General features: G+C 42.1%; 1 protein-coding gene across 7 annotated transcripts in view; it reads left to right on the forward strand.

The window, feature by feature from the left end:
• Positions 1–17,160, forward strand: part of EYA3 (EYA transcriptional coactivator and phosphatase 3) — a 66,939-nt gene that overhangs the window by 41,358 nt on the left and 8,421 nt on the right. For 4 of the 7 annotated variants that reach the window (XM_083810174.1, XM_083810171.1, XM_083810172.1 and 1 more), the window contains 6 exons: positions 1,849–1,986; positions 6,696–6,778; positions 8,294–8,477; positions 12,467–12,606; positions 14,706–14,789; positions 15,320–15,409. In XM_083810174.1, coding sequence (XP_083666300.1) covers positions 1,849–1,986; positions 6,696–6,778; positions 8,294–8,477; positions 12,467–12,606; positions 14,706–14,789; positions 15,320–15,409 — 719 coding nt within the window. The remainder of the gene's footprint in view (positions 1–1,848; positions 1,987–6,695; positions 6,779–8,293; positions 8,478–12,466; positions 12,607–14,705; positions 14,790–15,319; positions 15,410–17,160) is intronic. The other 3 variants (XM_083810175.1, XM_083810176.1, XM_083810177.1) reach the window with 2 other exon arrangements.

Raw genomic sequence — 17,160 nt, forward strand, 5'->3', positions numbered from 1 at the left:
ACTGTGAGGAGCTTTGGTTACTGTCCTCTCTAAAAACTACTTACTTAATTGAAGACCGTAGCATTCCCTTTCTAGACTAAACAAAAACAATGCCTTCTACTCTCCTTAAAGGATCTGTTTCCCATACGTTTTGTCCTGGAATTTCTGCAATATGTTTGCAATCGTCCTTAAATCCGTTTTTCCCTTTTGTTTGCTGATTATCACGGTTCTCAAGGTTTGAAACCATAACAAAAACAAGAACCAAAACCCTGAGTGGCTATACAGATAGCCAGATGGGTGAGTTAATTTGACTCATGGGTGACTGACTGATTTATTTACATACCCAGTCTCAAAGAACCATTGCAGAATTTGATTCTGACAAAGCTGCAGTGAGGAGTGAGCTCTTGGAGATACTCCTCGTCTGGCTCTAGGATCTCCTGTGACCTTCTGCCTAAGACACTCCGAGCTCGTAGCCCATGGCTCGTCCTGCTGGAGCAGCTGAAAGGCTGCAGTTGTTTTTTGTAGCCATGATGCTGGTGCTTTCCTCCCTGAACTGGAAGGGGTTTAAGAGAGAGGTTGGTCTTTCTGCTGGCCCTGAGCTTTGTGCCTAGCTCCAGATGTCCTTTGTCCCTCTGCTTTGCACGCTCCTGCTTGTTTTTAAGTAGATCTTCTCAGCTAATTCCTGCTTTTTTACTGCAGGCCAGGGAGAAATGCATTTAACTGGCTGTAGGTTAACCCCAGGCAGGTTAGACTTTTGCCGTGGGGACTGCAGCAGCTTTAACTACTAGATGTATTTCATACTCTGGGTTGATAATTTTGAGTCATTAATTCCATAAAAATGTGACCTCAGCATCCTTTTATCCCGTCAGTCTGGTATTGAAAGAATGAACGCGCTTTTCTGCCCACTCTTAAAAATGCAGTATCTTATTCCAAGGGAAAATTTTTCTACTTCCTAGAAACAAATCTTAGTCCAGGAGGGTGGAAAAGTTGGAGCATCTTGAGTATTTGACAGTCATCTTTCAGACCTCAGCTGGATTCCCGGGACTTACAATTGCAAGAAACAGAAACGATGAAATTTGAATTCAGAAACAAACAAACAAACAAAACAACAAGAACAAAAAGCGCCTGAAGAGTCCTGAAGAGCCAGGTCTCAGATGAGTTACTGTAGTCAGATGCTGTTGTCACCACTGTCAGTGCAGCAGACTAGACCTTAACACAGTGCCTGAGCTGAAACCACACTTCCTGTGTGTGCCTTGTACATACAAATTAAAAATCACATTGCTGTATGTGTGCTTTGGCCATTATTGTTACAAATACCTTCTAGAATGGCAGAAAAGTTAGAGGAAACTTTCAGATTCCCCCCCCCTTTTTTTTTGAGCTCCATTTTCTCTTATGTCAGTCTATGAAAATTACTGACTTCTAGCTTGGTTTTAAGTATTTGACCCAAAACCCAGTGAAGCAGTAGAAGCGTTGACTTTGAGATTAACTGATACCAACCCCAGCCTCGCTATGTAACAGCTGAGGTCATTTACAATGCTGTGAAACTCAGCCCAAAACATCAGAGGTATTAGCAGTGCCTTTACACCTACGTGGCAGTGAGTCTTACTGTTACACTAATGGGTTTTTAATTGAAAGCTTTGGAAGTTGGTCTTGTTGGTGGGTTTAATTTTCTCTTTCAGCGAGTTTTGTCAGCAGCTCTAACCCGTGTGCTGCCTGACAATCAGGGCTTCCTAATGCAGAAATTAAACATTTTCCATGTGTGATTTGTTCCTTGCTTTTGTAACAAGCAAAAAATCTTAATCTGAGGTAGCAGCATGCTGTTTGGTCCCAGCATATTTGTTTATAACTGGTCCAATTTATCTGATTCAGGTGCACTGTGGCCAGGTATGAAACCTGAAAGTGGTTTAATTCAGACTCCATCTACAAGTCAGCACAGTGTTCTTACCTGCACTACAGGGTTAACCACAAGCCAGCCCAGCCCAGCACATTATTCTTATTCCATTGAAGGTAACTTGGCATGGTTTTTATCTGCATCTCTCTCCACCTAATTGAGTATAGATACCACAAATAAGAGAGGCTTGCACGTTTGTTCTTGGTTTGTGCATGCTTCTTTATGCTTTGTCTCTTTTCTATTTGAGCGTGTGTATGTGTTTGGTTTTGTATTTGCTATGTACCTCTGTATGCACCAGGCTGGCTTGTTGGTGCCATGCTGATGGACTTAACAGGGTGAAGAGAAAATGGGATGGGGAAAGAAGACTAAATGTTGTGTTCTTGCATGCCTTTACTGGGAATGTTCTTGCAGCTTGTTGTTGGTCTTTAGCTTGAAGTCAGTAAATGTACTGACTCAGGCTGGATTTTTTTTATTTCCTTCTGGCAGTAGAAGGCTCATATATTATATGTATATGCACCCCCCCACACACACACACAGACCAGGATATATTGCTTGTCTGGCTGCGTGAGGCCTCCAGCTTGGTAGCTCTACTAGAAAGTGGATTTGTGATTACAGAACTAGTCTACAGATATTCCCGCTGCCAAAAGTGTCCGATCTAAGAAGCTGTGTGCTGACTTTCACTGGCTTCCATAGCAATTAGCTTATGGCAAATATGTGCAAATAATTACCCTGTTTTTAGACTGAATTTTTGCCATTTGCATTTGGGTGATGAATTATGAAAATTTGTCTCTATAGCTTGTAGGAAGCATTTCAGGAATACTTAATCTATTACATGTGTGATATTTTCATAGAATAACTCAGGGACTTCAGGAATCTTTAGTCCATCCTCCTGCTCAAAGAATGGTTGGCACTGAATTCAGACCAGGCTGCTCAGGGCTTTATCCATTTGGGTATCACAAACCTCCAAGGATCGGGGTTTCACCACCTCCAGTGACAGACTGTCATCATGATTTATTTTTTTTGTCAAGTCAGAGCATCCTCTCCTTCATGAGCTGACCCTTTGACCATTTATCTCTTTCTCTGTCTGTGCACCTGCAAAAAGAACCTGGTGCTGTCTTCTTGATTATGTCCTTGTAGATACTGCAGGCTGATGTTAGGTGCCCCAAAGCCATCTCTTCTCCAGCCTGAAGAAGCCCACTGCCCCAGCATCCCTTCGCAGGGCACATGCTCCAGCTTCTGACCGTTTGGGTGGTTCTGTGAGAGACCTGTTCAAGTTTAGCAGCATTTTTCATGTGCTTGAGGACCAAAACTGAATGCCATATCCAGATGTGTTCTAATGAGTGCCAGGTAAAGGAGAATAATTAGGTAGTAGATTTTTTTTTTTTAGCATGTCTTTCACTGATAGGAAAGACATTTTATGTCATGGTACGTGCTGAGCTTTATTTCATTGTGACAGTAAATGGCACAATGTAGTGTTTATTCTCAATTTACTTCTCACATTCATAGTTTGTGATTAGAAGTACACCACTGGAAATCTACCATTCTTTAAATATAACTCTTCTCCAGGTACTTCAACTGGCAGAATAAATGGTAATGTTTTACAGCACTAGCCCTAATTGCAAAGGGGAATTTGTCAGAAATAGTTCTGCATAATGTGACCTCAAGGAGTTTTGTCAGCTGATGTGCCACAGCAAGCAGGTAAATCCCTGGGAATAAATGAGGTAAAGGAGATTCCTGGTCAGTCCTCACTTCACAGAAGGATTTTAAAATACTTGACCTGTACATCTGTAAGAATGTGGCCTGGGAGTGTCATGTTGTGAGGAGAGTTTCCCTTCGGACTGCTCTTTGAAAGTGTGAAAAAAATCACCTGAATTGTGTAAGTGCTATTGCTTTTCTGTAAAACATTTTGCAAACTGGCAGGAAGCTCTTCCTTTTTTGGTTTTGCCGTTTCCTTTTCAGCAAGTTAGCAGACTGCCCGCTGAAGGGTCAAGTCTGTACTTGGACTGGTGGTGCAGGGGAGGTGGTGGAGAACAGGAGCTGGAAGGATGGAAAAAGACCACTGATCTCTTGAAGATCTATCTTTTTGTTTTCAAACAAAACAGAGTGCTAAACAGTGCTGCTGGCCCAATGGACATGTTTACAGTGCATGATCAATACAATTTAGTCTGCAGACTAATGCTGGACTGAACTAATATGATATTTAAACCCTGGTAATAGGTCAGGTGCACTTAGGGACTGAGAATTTTGCTTTTTGTCCTCATGCAAGCTGTAGCTGTGGTGGCAAGGAGCAGAGGCTCTGTGAAGTGCTGACAGTGACATGGGAGGGATGGCTGCTTCTTGCCTCACCTCTTCCTTCCATGTGAGCAAAGCAGCCAAGTGAAATGTAAAATGCATTAATTACCATTTCCCTTCCCAGCACACGAAGCAGCTTGAAAGAGGATTTTTGAAATCAACTGAAGCAAAACAGAATGGGATGAACGAGGCAGGGGAGTTAGGGATGAAAGGTCTGAAGATGGGCTCTGGAAGTGGGGGAGAAAAAGAGAAATCAGAAGAGAAAAAGAGACATGGCAGCTTCAAGGCAAAGACTGGTGTTTGCAGGTCCATTAAAACTGAGATCATGAAATGATCATGAAAAGTCCCTTCTGGCACATCCATGCAAAACATTTTTGTGTGTTTTTGGCCCATTTACAGGCAAAGGTGCTGACCCCCAGTGCAGACAGAATTGCTTGATCTATGTAGTGGAAGCCGTTTGTAAAGATCTGATGTGTTACATTTTATAGATACAGGATAATTAAAAAAGTAATCTTGGAATGAGACTGGAGTTAAGATAAACAATGAAGTTGGGGATTGGGGGGTCTGTATTTTTACCAGAGTCCCAGCTCTTGGAAGGTTTTTGCTGTTTATTTTTTAACTTCTGTGATCCATCTCAGTGGAGAAGCAGCCTCTTCAGTGCACTACAGATGCGAATCTCTTTCTGTTTGCTCTCCATGATAACTCTGAGCGACGTGGTGGAACAACTTTGGTAGTTCATTTCTTCCAGCTTCCCAGCAGCTTCATTCTGTGTTAGCAAGGAGCTTTTCTGGAGATCCGTGCTTCACAGTGCCCTACCAGGTGGCATTTTCTTACTATAAACAGCAGCTTTGATTGTTTCCGTAATATGTATAGTTAAAAGGATTTTTATTTGGAAACTATCCCTTGCTCTTCAGCAATTGCATTTGAGGAGTATCTGTCAAGTCCCTGACTCTCACAGCTCCTGCTTCTAGTCTAGTAGCTGCATAGCTACAACATGCACTTGAATATCTTCATTGCCATTATTACTGTTTAGTGCAGTCTTTTTTTCCTTTTTCTAAATGTTCACCCCCAAAAACTTTCTTCCACCTGTTTTTGAACACTGCTGCTCCTGTCTATGAGGGGATTCCCAGGGGCTAATCACATGCCTTTATTTTTGCTTCTGTAGAGAGGCCACTTCACATTTCCCACCTCTTGTAAATACTGTGTATTTCTGCACTTCTTTTAAGATATATTTCTTTTGTTTTTCATCTTTTTTGAGGCATATTTTGGATCGATTCCTCTTTCCAGGAGCTGTTTACCAGGTAGTACCTGTGCTTGCTGTAACACAACGTATATTGATTAAGAGTTCGTGGTGGTCTGTTCCCCTTCGCAGCTTCCCTGGGGTTAGAAAGACTGAAGTCTTCAGGATGTTGAGTTCTTCAGTCTTGGGGTGAATTCTGCATGGATGTTATTTGCAGAAAGGCTTTTCTCAGAGTGATGGTAAAGTAGGTGATATTGTGGATTTCTGCAAGTCTTTTCATAAGTGTCTAACAATTTTTGGTTTTATTTGTGTGTAAAGAAATTAGGTTTAGCAAAAGAAAATATTTCTTGGTGGCACTTGGTTTAGTACGTGCTGGTTTTGTTCGTGCTTACTCCTGTATTTGTTTTCACTAATCCTTGAGGTTCCTGAAACTCTGTGGAGTAATGTTTAATGTTATGGCCCTGTTGCTGTAAAATCATCAAATCTGCTAAATGACATATAGCAGATGCCATTAGTTGTTCCCAGAAGGTCTAGTTGCCTCTTACGTGCTTTAGAAGAACTGAATGCAGTGATGTGAAGAGTATTAAACATCTTAAAATTCTTACTAACAACTAGAAGTCTCTAACAATTTGTCCTACATGCTGTTGACAAATTATTTCATAAACTCTTATCCAAAAACTAGTTGTAATCTCACAGGGATATGTATGGGGAGATGTATTCACTTCTCCAGTAGGAAGCACCCTTTTTATATTTTTGAAATATTTTTACTCTTTCCTTATTTTTTTGATCTAATTAAACTAAATATACTAATTCCAATGCAAACAGATAAGCATTTGGTTATTGAACTGATTTAAACACACTTCATGTCTGTTGTTTATTCTGATTCATTTTTAATTGCTAATAATTAAACATCAGAATGTGATTTCTGTCTTCTCAAAACTTTTCGTAAAGTCATGTAGCCATTCTGATTAAACTCCAGTTGCTTAGCAGGCACGGAGGAGGAAAAAATCTTTTTAAAAGCTCTAGGTAAAATTTCTGAAACACTTGAAAATGATGTTTTTAAAGATCACTGTGTGTCAGCTCTCCTCCCCGTAAGCCTGGTGGAAATGTAACTGGTTTCAGGATACACCCCAACACTTTTTTGGCCTTTACAAGCAGAGTTCTGCTGGAAGCACAAATGCTTGCACCTAAGCCAGTAAGAACTTAGTAACTTATTTTACATCTTAGGTTGGTCTTGTCTCTCGTATTTCTCTTGAAACATATATATATATGAAGTAATTCTTAATTTTACAGCATCAACTACCAATGCCAATCCAGTCTCTACATCCTCAACTGTTGTCAATATTTCTACATCAGCCGTAGCCAGCATCTCACAGGTAAAATTTCCTTCTTGGTATATTTACGTGCAGCATCTCGTTCACCTTTGTTTAACACATTATTCAAAACTAACAAAAGAAAGCAAAATATTTGCACAACTTTAAGTAGAGCACAATGGTTACGAAAATTACAGGGTTCGATATGTTACTCTAAGTCGGCAAAATTGCTCTTTCGATGTCTTTGACCATGTTGCTCTTCCCTTTGGCCTTCACAGCAAACTTATTTGAGCTGTCCGTAGCTCTGTCCTTATCTGCTGATTGTGCGGTGAATCTTAAACAGAGCACTGAGATCTCTTCACGAGAGACGCTGGAGAAGAAACAATAGAACTATTATTAGAACCAAACTACAGGGAGGATTATAGTTGGACAGCTTTTGAATACCTTTGATCTCCCTCAGCAAGAAGGGAATGTATGTTGTATGCCATCAAAAAAGTTGAGTGAGATATACGTTCTGATAGTTAGAATAAAACAAAATCAAAAAGCCTTGAGGCTAATACAGAGCCCTTCTCCCTTACACTATGACCTACTGTGGGTAATAGATAGCACTGCTTTCTCCCTGCAGGCAGCAGTTAACTGCCAGTCTGAATATTCAGATATTACAAAGGAACCCTTCAACATCACAGCTTCGCAGAAGGAGAATATAGGAGCTGTGGGAAATCCAAGGGTTAAAGCAGATTCCTTGTATATTACACTGCTGCTTTTTAAGGTTCTTTCGTTAGCATAAACTTGCTTAGAATTTTAAGGAGAAAAGCTTTCCTGGATAGTAGTGCAGACTGAGGTGCCTGATGTATGTTCACAAATCCAAGAAGCTCCCTGAGTGAACTGGGAGCGTGCAGTGTGCCAGAAGAACGTGACATGGCACTTAGAGGGTGGCTGTTTTCTTTACTATCAGTAGCAGAAATGAAAATCCTCAAGTATAGCTTGAGTTCAGGAGCCCTCTGATTTCAGTGATCAACTTCAGAATGAGTAAATTGTCTTCAGAAATAGATACCTTTCATCACAGTGTGCAATTTAATAGCCTTCTGAAGGCAGGTCATGAGTAAAGGCACTTTATCCTTTAGCTCTTGTGGCTGGGATTGTATTCTGAGCCAATGCCAGGGCCGTTCTCTATCGCTGTCAGTACATCTGGTGTCAAAGTAAAACGCAAGACAAAGACAAATTCCAGAAGACAGAGAATGGACTGATGCCTTGGCATCAACTCGATGCTCCCTTGTTACTGTCACATCATTCATATAAATTCATTTTTGAAGAAACTAGAGGCAGAAGAAAGGCCCTGTGGTTTCTGGCCTTCTGTGGGCAGAACTTACCTGCTGTGGAGGCCATTGGGAAGTCATCTCTTTCAATCCTTTTTTGGGGATTTCCTGCATGTGTGGAAGGAAATAGCAAAAAGTCAAAGTCAGACTTGCTCTTGCTGACATTTTTCTTTGACAGGCATATTCTAGTGTAAAAGTCACCATGATATAGAATGTTTTCTGAAAGGAGTGTCCTATCGTAACCGATCCTTCCCTCTAATAGGAATATCCTACGTACACAATCCTTGGCCAGAGTCAGTACCAGACGTGTTACCCAAGTTCTGGCTTTGGGGCCATAACACCAGCAGACAGCAGCGCGGAGAGTACTGCGTTAGCAACAACTACGTATCCGACTGAAAAACCAAACGCCATGGTGCCTACACGGACGGTGCAGAGACACTCCTCTGGTAATGGTTGCATCTGTAACAGGGCGGCATCTGTAACGGGGTGGCTAATACCTTTGATAAACAATACAGCGTGCAGACATGGAGAAAACGTTATTTCAAAATGTGTAATTGCAGCACATTTGTGTGCTGCGCAATCCTGGGCAGGATGCTTGCTTCCATCATCACGCTCTGTCTCACTGATGTGCAGACTATGTGGTGGGCCAGGCGGACTTACGTATTGGAAATCTTATACTGCTGTGGTTCGGGAGACACACACCATATACTCTAAGTGCTGTAGAGAGAGGGAATTCCAGGGGTGACTGGAAGGGGAGTTGACAGCAGCTCTCTGGGGTATGTTGCCTCTTGTCACGTGTCAGGGCTAGGTGTCCACATGGGCTCCAGGGCATCTATGTGATACCCAGCCTTGATAGCTCCTAACTCGTTCCTTTCTGCAGCCAGGTATTCACATGACCTGGCAGTCATGACACAGCTGCCAATCCCAGGTAAGGAGACCCTTTGGAACTTCTCATGCATTTTCAAGAGCTGTAGTTTGGCCACAACCTCTCAATGAGTTGGTCTCTGATGTGCCCAGGAGCGCATCCTTTACTTTCCTCTCTTCTGTCTGCTTCATCATGTAAACCGTTGAAAGCTGCTGTGCTTTGTACGTGAACAGATCTGCATAGTATTAAGTTACCTGACACTTGTCGGGGCAGATTTTAGCTGTTAATAGAAGAAATGTAGAAGGGCTGACTTTTCTAGAGAACTGACTTTTCTAGAGAAGTCACATCTTTGGCTGACCTTCTCCACTAATGCTATATAAAGTACCAGCTTGTAGAGGCATTGATTGACTAAGATTTTTCTCAACAAAAATACAGTTTTCTAAATTTAACAACGATAAAAGCAAAGACTTAGTGCTTCCTCCAGCATCTTACACAAGGTGTTATGAGATCCTGTTTGTGTTGTAGAGCACTTATCAAGTGAAATCTGATGTCTGTTGTAGATTGATAGGTAAGAAAAATAAAAAAGATTCACTCTGTTTTTGTTAGTGTGCTGTGTCTGGCTGGGATGAAGCTAACTGCCAAAGCAGTGTTGATAGCACACTTTTGGCTGGAAGGGGACACAGCAGGGACAACTGATCCAAAGTAGCCAAATATATATACCATATATATATATATGTATGGTATATATACCATATAACGACATGCTCTGCAATAAAAACTGACACAGAGGAAGAAGGTGGCAGGGCGTTTTGGCTTCCAAGGCAGCTGTTGCTTGGAGACTGGCTGGGTATCAGCCCGTTGTGGGATGTGGTGGGCCTTTGCAGCACCTGGTTTTGATTTTTTTTTTTTTTTCCTCCTTTCTTGTTACAAGACAAAGACTTGTTTTTGTCTCAACCCACAAGTTTTTTCACTTTTGCTCTACCTGTTTTCTCCCCTGGCCCACTGGAGGGAAGAATGAACAAGCAGCTGGGTGGGTACCTATCTGATAACCAGCATCAGTCCACCACTGCTGTTTAAACCCTCTCCACAGCCTTTGGTGCTTGCTGGAAGTTTTAAGTTCTGTTTTAAGGTGTTTTAAAGAAGAGTGACTACAATTAGGTCTTCATAATAGTCTTTTTTTTTTTTTCCTTTCTGCTTGTGATTTTCCATAGATCTTTTCGTCCTGTAAATGATTGTGTCACAGGCTCTTAGAAACAGAACTTGCTACGTCTTAGCTCACCTACTCCCCGCATGCCTTGGGCATGAGTACACCGAGTGCACTGTGGGTCCTTGGTTCCTTAGATGCCCAAGGGAATGGAACAGGGATCCAATAGTTGGATTCTTTTGCTTTAAATATTGCCTTTTTCTAAGCTTATCTCAGGGCCTTTATTTTCTTAATTCCTTGTAACTTCTACAGTGTTTTCTGGGGTCTCAGTCCATCTAGTGCCTTGCTGAGTGGCTGCCCTGTGAACATGGCCTCTGAGCTATTTTTGAGGCTTGTCTCTGATAGCTGGATTTCACCAGAGCATTCTCTCCTGGAGGCCTATCCCCACTAACTTGACCTGCATTCCAGATATCTACCATTGTTTTGGCAAAACCCATCTACTAGGCAAATGCCAGATTTTGAGTGTATTCAGTCCTCTTCGCACAGAGAAGGAGAACTCTGCATGCAACATTGTGTTTTGGGAAAGCTGCTTCTGAACTGCTGTCCAGTTCCGAACAAGTTGCCTAGTTTAACCCGTAGTAATAATTAACACTTTGACCTCACTACACCTGTATTCCTAGCTCTTACATGTCAAGAATTGGTGTCTTTCTAAATGCTTTTTTTTGTTTGCTTGTTTGTTTTTTCCCCTCAAAGAGAGAATACAGATAGCAGTACTGGATGACTTTGCTGATAATGCTGTGAGCTCTGGCTGGGCAGAATTCCTGGCCAGTCCACTGGGTCCTACTGACTGGGTTTTCCCTTCTTGGGTAGTAGAACTTGGAAACAATTCCTTCTCCGTGGGTTCCAGAAAGAGCGATCATACACTCCTGTAGCTCCAAAAGGGCTTGAGTCCTTTGTTAGGACAGGAGGTGTTGTCCATACCTTTCCTGTCAACCCATCTTTACCTTGTGGGATACCACGGTGAGGTGATGACGAAAAGCACACTGATGTTGTAAATCAAGAAGCATAGTGCTTCGAGTGCTTTGCCTTTTTCAAGAAGTAGTTGTCCTCTAGTTGGAGCAAACAGCAGGAGATCTACACACCTGAATCTGTTTTTACTTGATTCTGAAAGCTCCGTGCAATTGACCTGTTACTTCAAGCCACCAGTCAGAGAATGGCCCAGTTGTTAACGTTCTCAGTGACATTTTCGTAGTTCAGGAGTACTCTTGAGTTCACCATTCTATGTGAATTTTCATAGGAATTGGTCGATGTTCATTAATTGCTTCATGCTCAAGACCCAGACTGAATTCAAAAGCTTTCAAGTTGGCTTGGCTCCAGAGTCAAAAACTGGTCCAGGTCATCCATCTGGTAACCCTGAATGAGGACGTGGATAACCCTATGCCTTTCTGCATTCCTGATAGAGTTCTGGTCCTATTTCTGAATAAGTCAGGCAGATGCCTGGGATGTTAAATCTTCTGTGTGAAATGTTAATAGAGGTTTCAGAGGGTGTCTCCCATTGTCATAGTACTCTGCAAAGCAAAACATTTATTTACTGGGTGATGGTGCTTTACCCTTTCCCCGTGAAAGGAGCTCTTACCGGTTGGCGAATTGGCTCTTTAATGTATCCCTTTTCAGTCATGGCCATGCTGCTTGGCCAAGCCTTTGTCTTGAGGGCCAACTACATCGCTGGTTTTTTTGTTTGTTTGTTTTCTTGTTTTGTTTTTTGGGGGGGAATGGTTGGGCAATGTAGCTGTAGTCTACGTATGTCTCATGTACAGTCAGCATGCTGTGGATTTGTGTACGATGAACATACTCCAGATAACTCCATACACTGGCTATTGCTTAACTGTTACTCTAAAGATATTTTGCAGTGGAACAGGAGGGAGTAGTGTATGCTGAAAACAGCATGTCTCATATAGGATTGCTCAACACAAAAAAATCATTTCACTAGCCCAGGAAATCTAGGATGGACAGGCATTACTCAATACTTTCCTTTGTACTTCCATTCCAGATTAAGAGTTTCTGACAGAAACTCTCAGGAAGCATTAAAAGAAACAATTGAAGAATAAAGCAGTGCTAGGATAGTGAGACTTTTGAGGGATTTACAGGCCTTACGTTGAAGGGTGCTATGTCTTTTACTGCAGCAGAATGCAGTAAGTAGGTCAGTCCTGACGGGTACTGAATTCAGGAGACAAAGCTGTTTTGAAATGATGGGACAAAGAAATCATGCTTTATGTTTTAACAATGGCTCGAGTACTATTGATTCAATAAAGCAAGATAATGTCTTACCTGTTGCAGGGGGAGCTTGTGGTCAAATGCTGTGAGTTTTGTGTTGGTGTTTGTTTTGAGGCATGAGGGGATGAGAGCTCTGTGATTTCATTCTGCAGGAGATGCATCCACAAGTCCATCATTGTCAAGAGCAACAGCAAGTAAAGAGTTAGATGAGCAGGCAAGAAAAAACATCCCTGGGAAGAACAGAGGGAAGAGGAAAGCAGACACCTCCTCCTCACAGGACAGTGAACTGGAGGTAAGTACTAATGTTGTTTTCTACAGGTAGCATTACAGAATGGTGTGGAGGTAAAAGTTCTCTCTTTCCTTCCTCCTGTGTACATGGAAATGAAAGGAGAATGTAGGAAATGAAAGGAATGTAGGAAATTCCTGTGACCCTGCTCAGAGCAGGGCTCTCCCCAGCACTAGAAGAGGATGACCATAACTTTGTTGAGTCTTGAGAACCTCCAAGGTTGGAGGTCCTGCATCTATATATTGATGTCCTGGGACTACCACACCCACCTTGGGAAGCAGGTTTCCTTTCTCTATCCAGAATCTCCCAAGCTGGAATTTGCCTGTTCTTTTTTCCATTGCATTTTTCCATCTGTCACTACTGAGAATTTGTCTCCATTATCTTCACAGTTATTCTTCAAGTAGTTGTGGGCTGCTATTAGATCACTCGTAGTGTCCTCTTTGCAAAGATAAACCATCATAGCTCCCTCAGCCTCAGCAGCCCTTTGCTGACTGCTCTCCAGTTTCCTCACATGCCTCTTGAACAGGGGATACAACACTGGACCCAGTATTCTGGGGTGACCTTCCCAGTGCCAGAGTGGAACACCTTCGCTCCATCAGCTGTTCACCGTATTCTCCAGCATGCAGTTAATCTTATCTACAGGGAGAGTGCACTGCTGGCTCATGTTGCACCTGGTGTCCACTGTACCCTCCAGCTCTTTCCAGCCTGGACCTATTTAAGGGGTTATTCTACCCCCACATGCAGAATCTGCAGTTATTGAACTTCTTGTAGTTCCTGCTGGCCCAGTTCTCCAGTCTGTCAAAGTCCTTCTGTACTAAAACTCTATTAGTCACAACAGCCAATCCCCTTTATTTATCTTAACAAAGGTGTCTCTGATAAACACCAAGGTCATTTACCTGTTGCTATCTACATCATCAGCAGTAAATATCTACCCTATCTGGGCTCTAAATTTCATTATCACTCTAGTTTTTTGCTTTTATAACTATAAAAACAAGAGAAGCTTTTGAGAAAAAATTGATCAAACGAGTCTCACCCGGAGCGTATAGTTGCCCTGTTCCAGTATATAAACTCCACCACACTACACTGGAAGAGTCTAATAATGTATTTAGTCTGTGAGATGAATGCTGTTGTTCATATCTGTTAAAAAGCATACTGCAACTAACCACCAAATGAACCCTAGAAGTTGTTCCTTTATTATAGCACCGTACTTGAACTATCTCAACTCTACAACTCTAGCTGGGGGGAATTGTCGTTCTGCTGGAGGGTAGGAAGGCCCCGCAGAGGGACCTGGAGAGGTTGGATCGATGGGCAGAGGCCAAGGGATGAGGTTCAACATGGCTAAGTGCTGGGTCCTGCACTTTGGCCACAATGACCCCATGCAATGCTACAGGCTTGGGGCAGAGTGTCTGGAAAGCTGTGCAGAGGAAAAGGATCCGGGGGTGTTGGCCAATGCTCACCTGAACATGCGCCAGCAGTGTGCCCAGGTGGCCAAGAAGGCCAACGGCATCCTGGCTTGTGTCAGGAATAGTGCAGCCAGCAGGAACAGGGAGGTGATCGTCCCCCTGTACTCAGCTCTGGTGAGGCTGCACCTCGAGTGCTGTGTTCAGCTTTGGGCCCCTCACTACAAGAAGGACATCGAGGCCCTGGAGCCTTGTCCAGAGAAGGGCTACGAAGCTGGTGAAGGGCCTGGAACACAAGGGAGTGGCTGAGGGAGCTGGGGTTGTTCAGTCTGGAGAAGAGGAGGCTCAGGGGAGACCTCATTGCTCTCCACAACTGCCTGAAAGGAAGGTGTGGGGAGCTGGGGGTCGGCCTCTTCTCACAAGTAACTAGTGATAGGACAAGAGGGAAGGGCCTCAAGTTGCACCAGGGGAGGTTCAGGTTGGAAATGAGGAGACATTTCTTCTCAGAAAGAGCGGTCAGGCATTGGAACGGGTTGCCCAGGGAGGTGGTGTTTAAGAAAAGGTTGAATCTGGTGCTTAAGGACATGGTTTAGCGGGTGATATTGGTAGCAGGGAGATGGTTGGACCAGATGATCTTGCAGGTCTTTTCCGACCTTAATGATTCCGTGATTCTATGATTCTGACTTGATTTTATTCTCTACCCAGCGAGTGTTTCTCTGGGACCTGGATGAGACCATCATAATCTTCCATTCACTTCTCACAGGGTCTTACGCTCAAAAATATGGCAAGGTAATGCTGTCTTTTATGTGAAAAAAAATCATGTGTTATACAGAAGTAAATGTTAATCTCTGGAAAAGGAATAGAATTCTATTTTGTTTTAAATGTGTAGTATGATACTTCTAACTTGTTGCAAATTGGAGGGGAGAAAAGGAACACTAGATTTGGCTTTATACAAAGTTAGATTATTATACAAAGTTAGATTATTAACATCACAAACACTTCCGTTCTAACAATGTCAGACTGCTTTTATCATTATTGGGAATTATTGAGGACACAGTACAAAAGAAGTATTTTTTCTCTTTCAAAATACATTGAAGATTTTAGAATATATGTGTTGCTTCTAAAAGTGCTTCAGTCCCTGCCATGAAGTACTGAAGTGTTTTTTTTAACATTTTGAGTCAATGTATTACCAGATGGAATTACATCATTCTTGATAGGCATTTGAAATTCTGTACAAAGTAACCGATGAAAGATTTGTCATAACTTACTTTTAGCCTGTAACCGTGATGAGTTTACATTTTCTCTTTTTGTTTTGTCAGGATCCAACTCTAGTGATTGGCTCTGGTCTGTCAATGGAGGAGATGATTTTTGAAGTAGCTGATACTCACCTGTTTTTCAATGACTTAGAGGTACATGGCAAATGTTTTTTAAAAAGCAAAACTCCATATTAATTAGAGTTACACTGCAGAGTTTGTGAAGGCAGATGTGCTTCACAGCAAGTCAATAATGAATAATGGTATGCCAAAACTTAAGTGGTTCTAAGCAGAGCCAAATCAAAGGGGTGTTTGTTCTCTTTTATCTGAGACAGGGGCATCCTGGACACTTCCAGTGTCATGAGCTCTCCTAGCTCTCCTATGGGTTTCTACTTGTACCTGAAAACATTAAGAGCGATGCCTACTTTGTATTATAGTTTCATTCTGGACTGGTAAGCATTTTGCTTTCGCTGATGCTATATTTGAAATAGAGACCAGAGATCTGGAGAAAAAGGTGACCTGTAGAATGTTAGTTCTTGGGGCTTTGGCTAAACAAAAAACAGTCTCAGCCAGTGAACCAGTAGGTCACACTGACTGTGTAACAACTATGAAGGATGTGCTTCCACAGACAAGCAGGCTGTACCTACGGAGGTGCTACCCTCCATTCTCACAAGCTATCTTTGCTGCTCTCCCATTCCTTTTCTTCTTGAGGGACTTCTGTTCAGCGTCCATCCTCTTTCATGCACACTATTCTTTGCCAAATTAAATACATCTGTCTGTTCTGCACTTTCCCAGAAGCTGAATGTAAATCTTTGCTTGCATCATGGCAATATCCTATGCTATGACATTATCAGATAGCAGTGAAAAGACTAATGCAAGCTATCTGGGGAGGTGTGAAATTTTGGCATAGTCTGGAATTTAGTGGTTAGAAGCAGATTTCCTGACTTATGTCATCTTTGAAATTTGAGCACAAAAATATGGATTCATGAACCTAATTTGCAGAATTTACGGGCCTAGTTTAAATCTGAGTATGAAGAGTGACCTGTTAAATGTAGATGCATCACTGGCGTACATGGTGGGAAAACACAAGATGTTTTTGTTAATGCAAATGGAAACTTCAATGAAGTTTACATTTATGGCAGCTATGAATTTCACAAAAGTGGTAATGACAGTTACATCTCTGCCCCAGGGAAAAAAAAAAAGGTCTGTCGTGCTGGAAGGATAGTCACTGACACGTGAACTATGTAGTCAACATCACTCACTGCTGTTGGTAGTAGTTGCAGTGGGAAATTTTTGAGGTGGGGAAATTTTGCTTGTAGTTCTAAGGTACTTGCAGTTTATCTGTGGGTTAAGTCAGCTGTACTAAGCAGCAATGCCAAAGCAATAAGGTATTGATGCTTCAATCCAAGATTTGTGCTGTGGATCTCTAGTAAAAGAAAATTGACCGTTATGTTATTGTTTAAACGGAGTATCATCAGTTGACCAGATAATATGGTTTGGGGGTACTTTCGCTTTTGTTTAGCTTGTTTTTGTGAAATGGCAGAAGTGTTTCAGATGATAAGTGATGATCAGATGATCAGTTCAACTTGTTCAGCAGGTGTTGAGGTTTCTTCTTTGCAGACAAAATGTCATAAAAACATGTTTGGTTTTTTTCTGACCTTTCTGGTGCTTCAAATCCCTGTCGTGGCAAGGACTTGTAGGTGGTGCAAAGTAAAACAAAGCTAATGGAAGCACTGGAAAACAAAGCTAATGGAAGCTGTGTATAGGTTTGTGGAGGCAGTATAGCTGTGTTTGGTGGTGTTGGCAAATGTGAAGGGATCGTTCTGTATCGTGCTTCTTTTAATCTGCAAAGTTTGATATGTTTCTGGATTACAACAGTGGCTTCTGCTTTTTTTTTTCCTGTTTTA

Source organism: Anser anser (assembly GCF_964211835.1).
Source record: "Anser anser genome assembly, chromosome: 24".
Classification (NCBI taxonomy): domain Eukaryota; kingdom Metazoa; phylum Chordata; class Aves; order Anseriformes; family Anatidae; genus Anser; species Anser anser.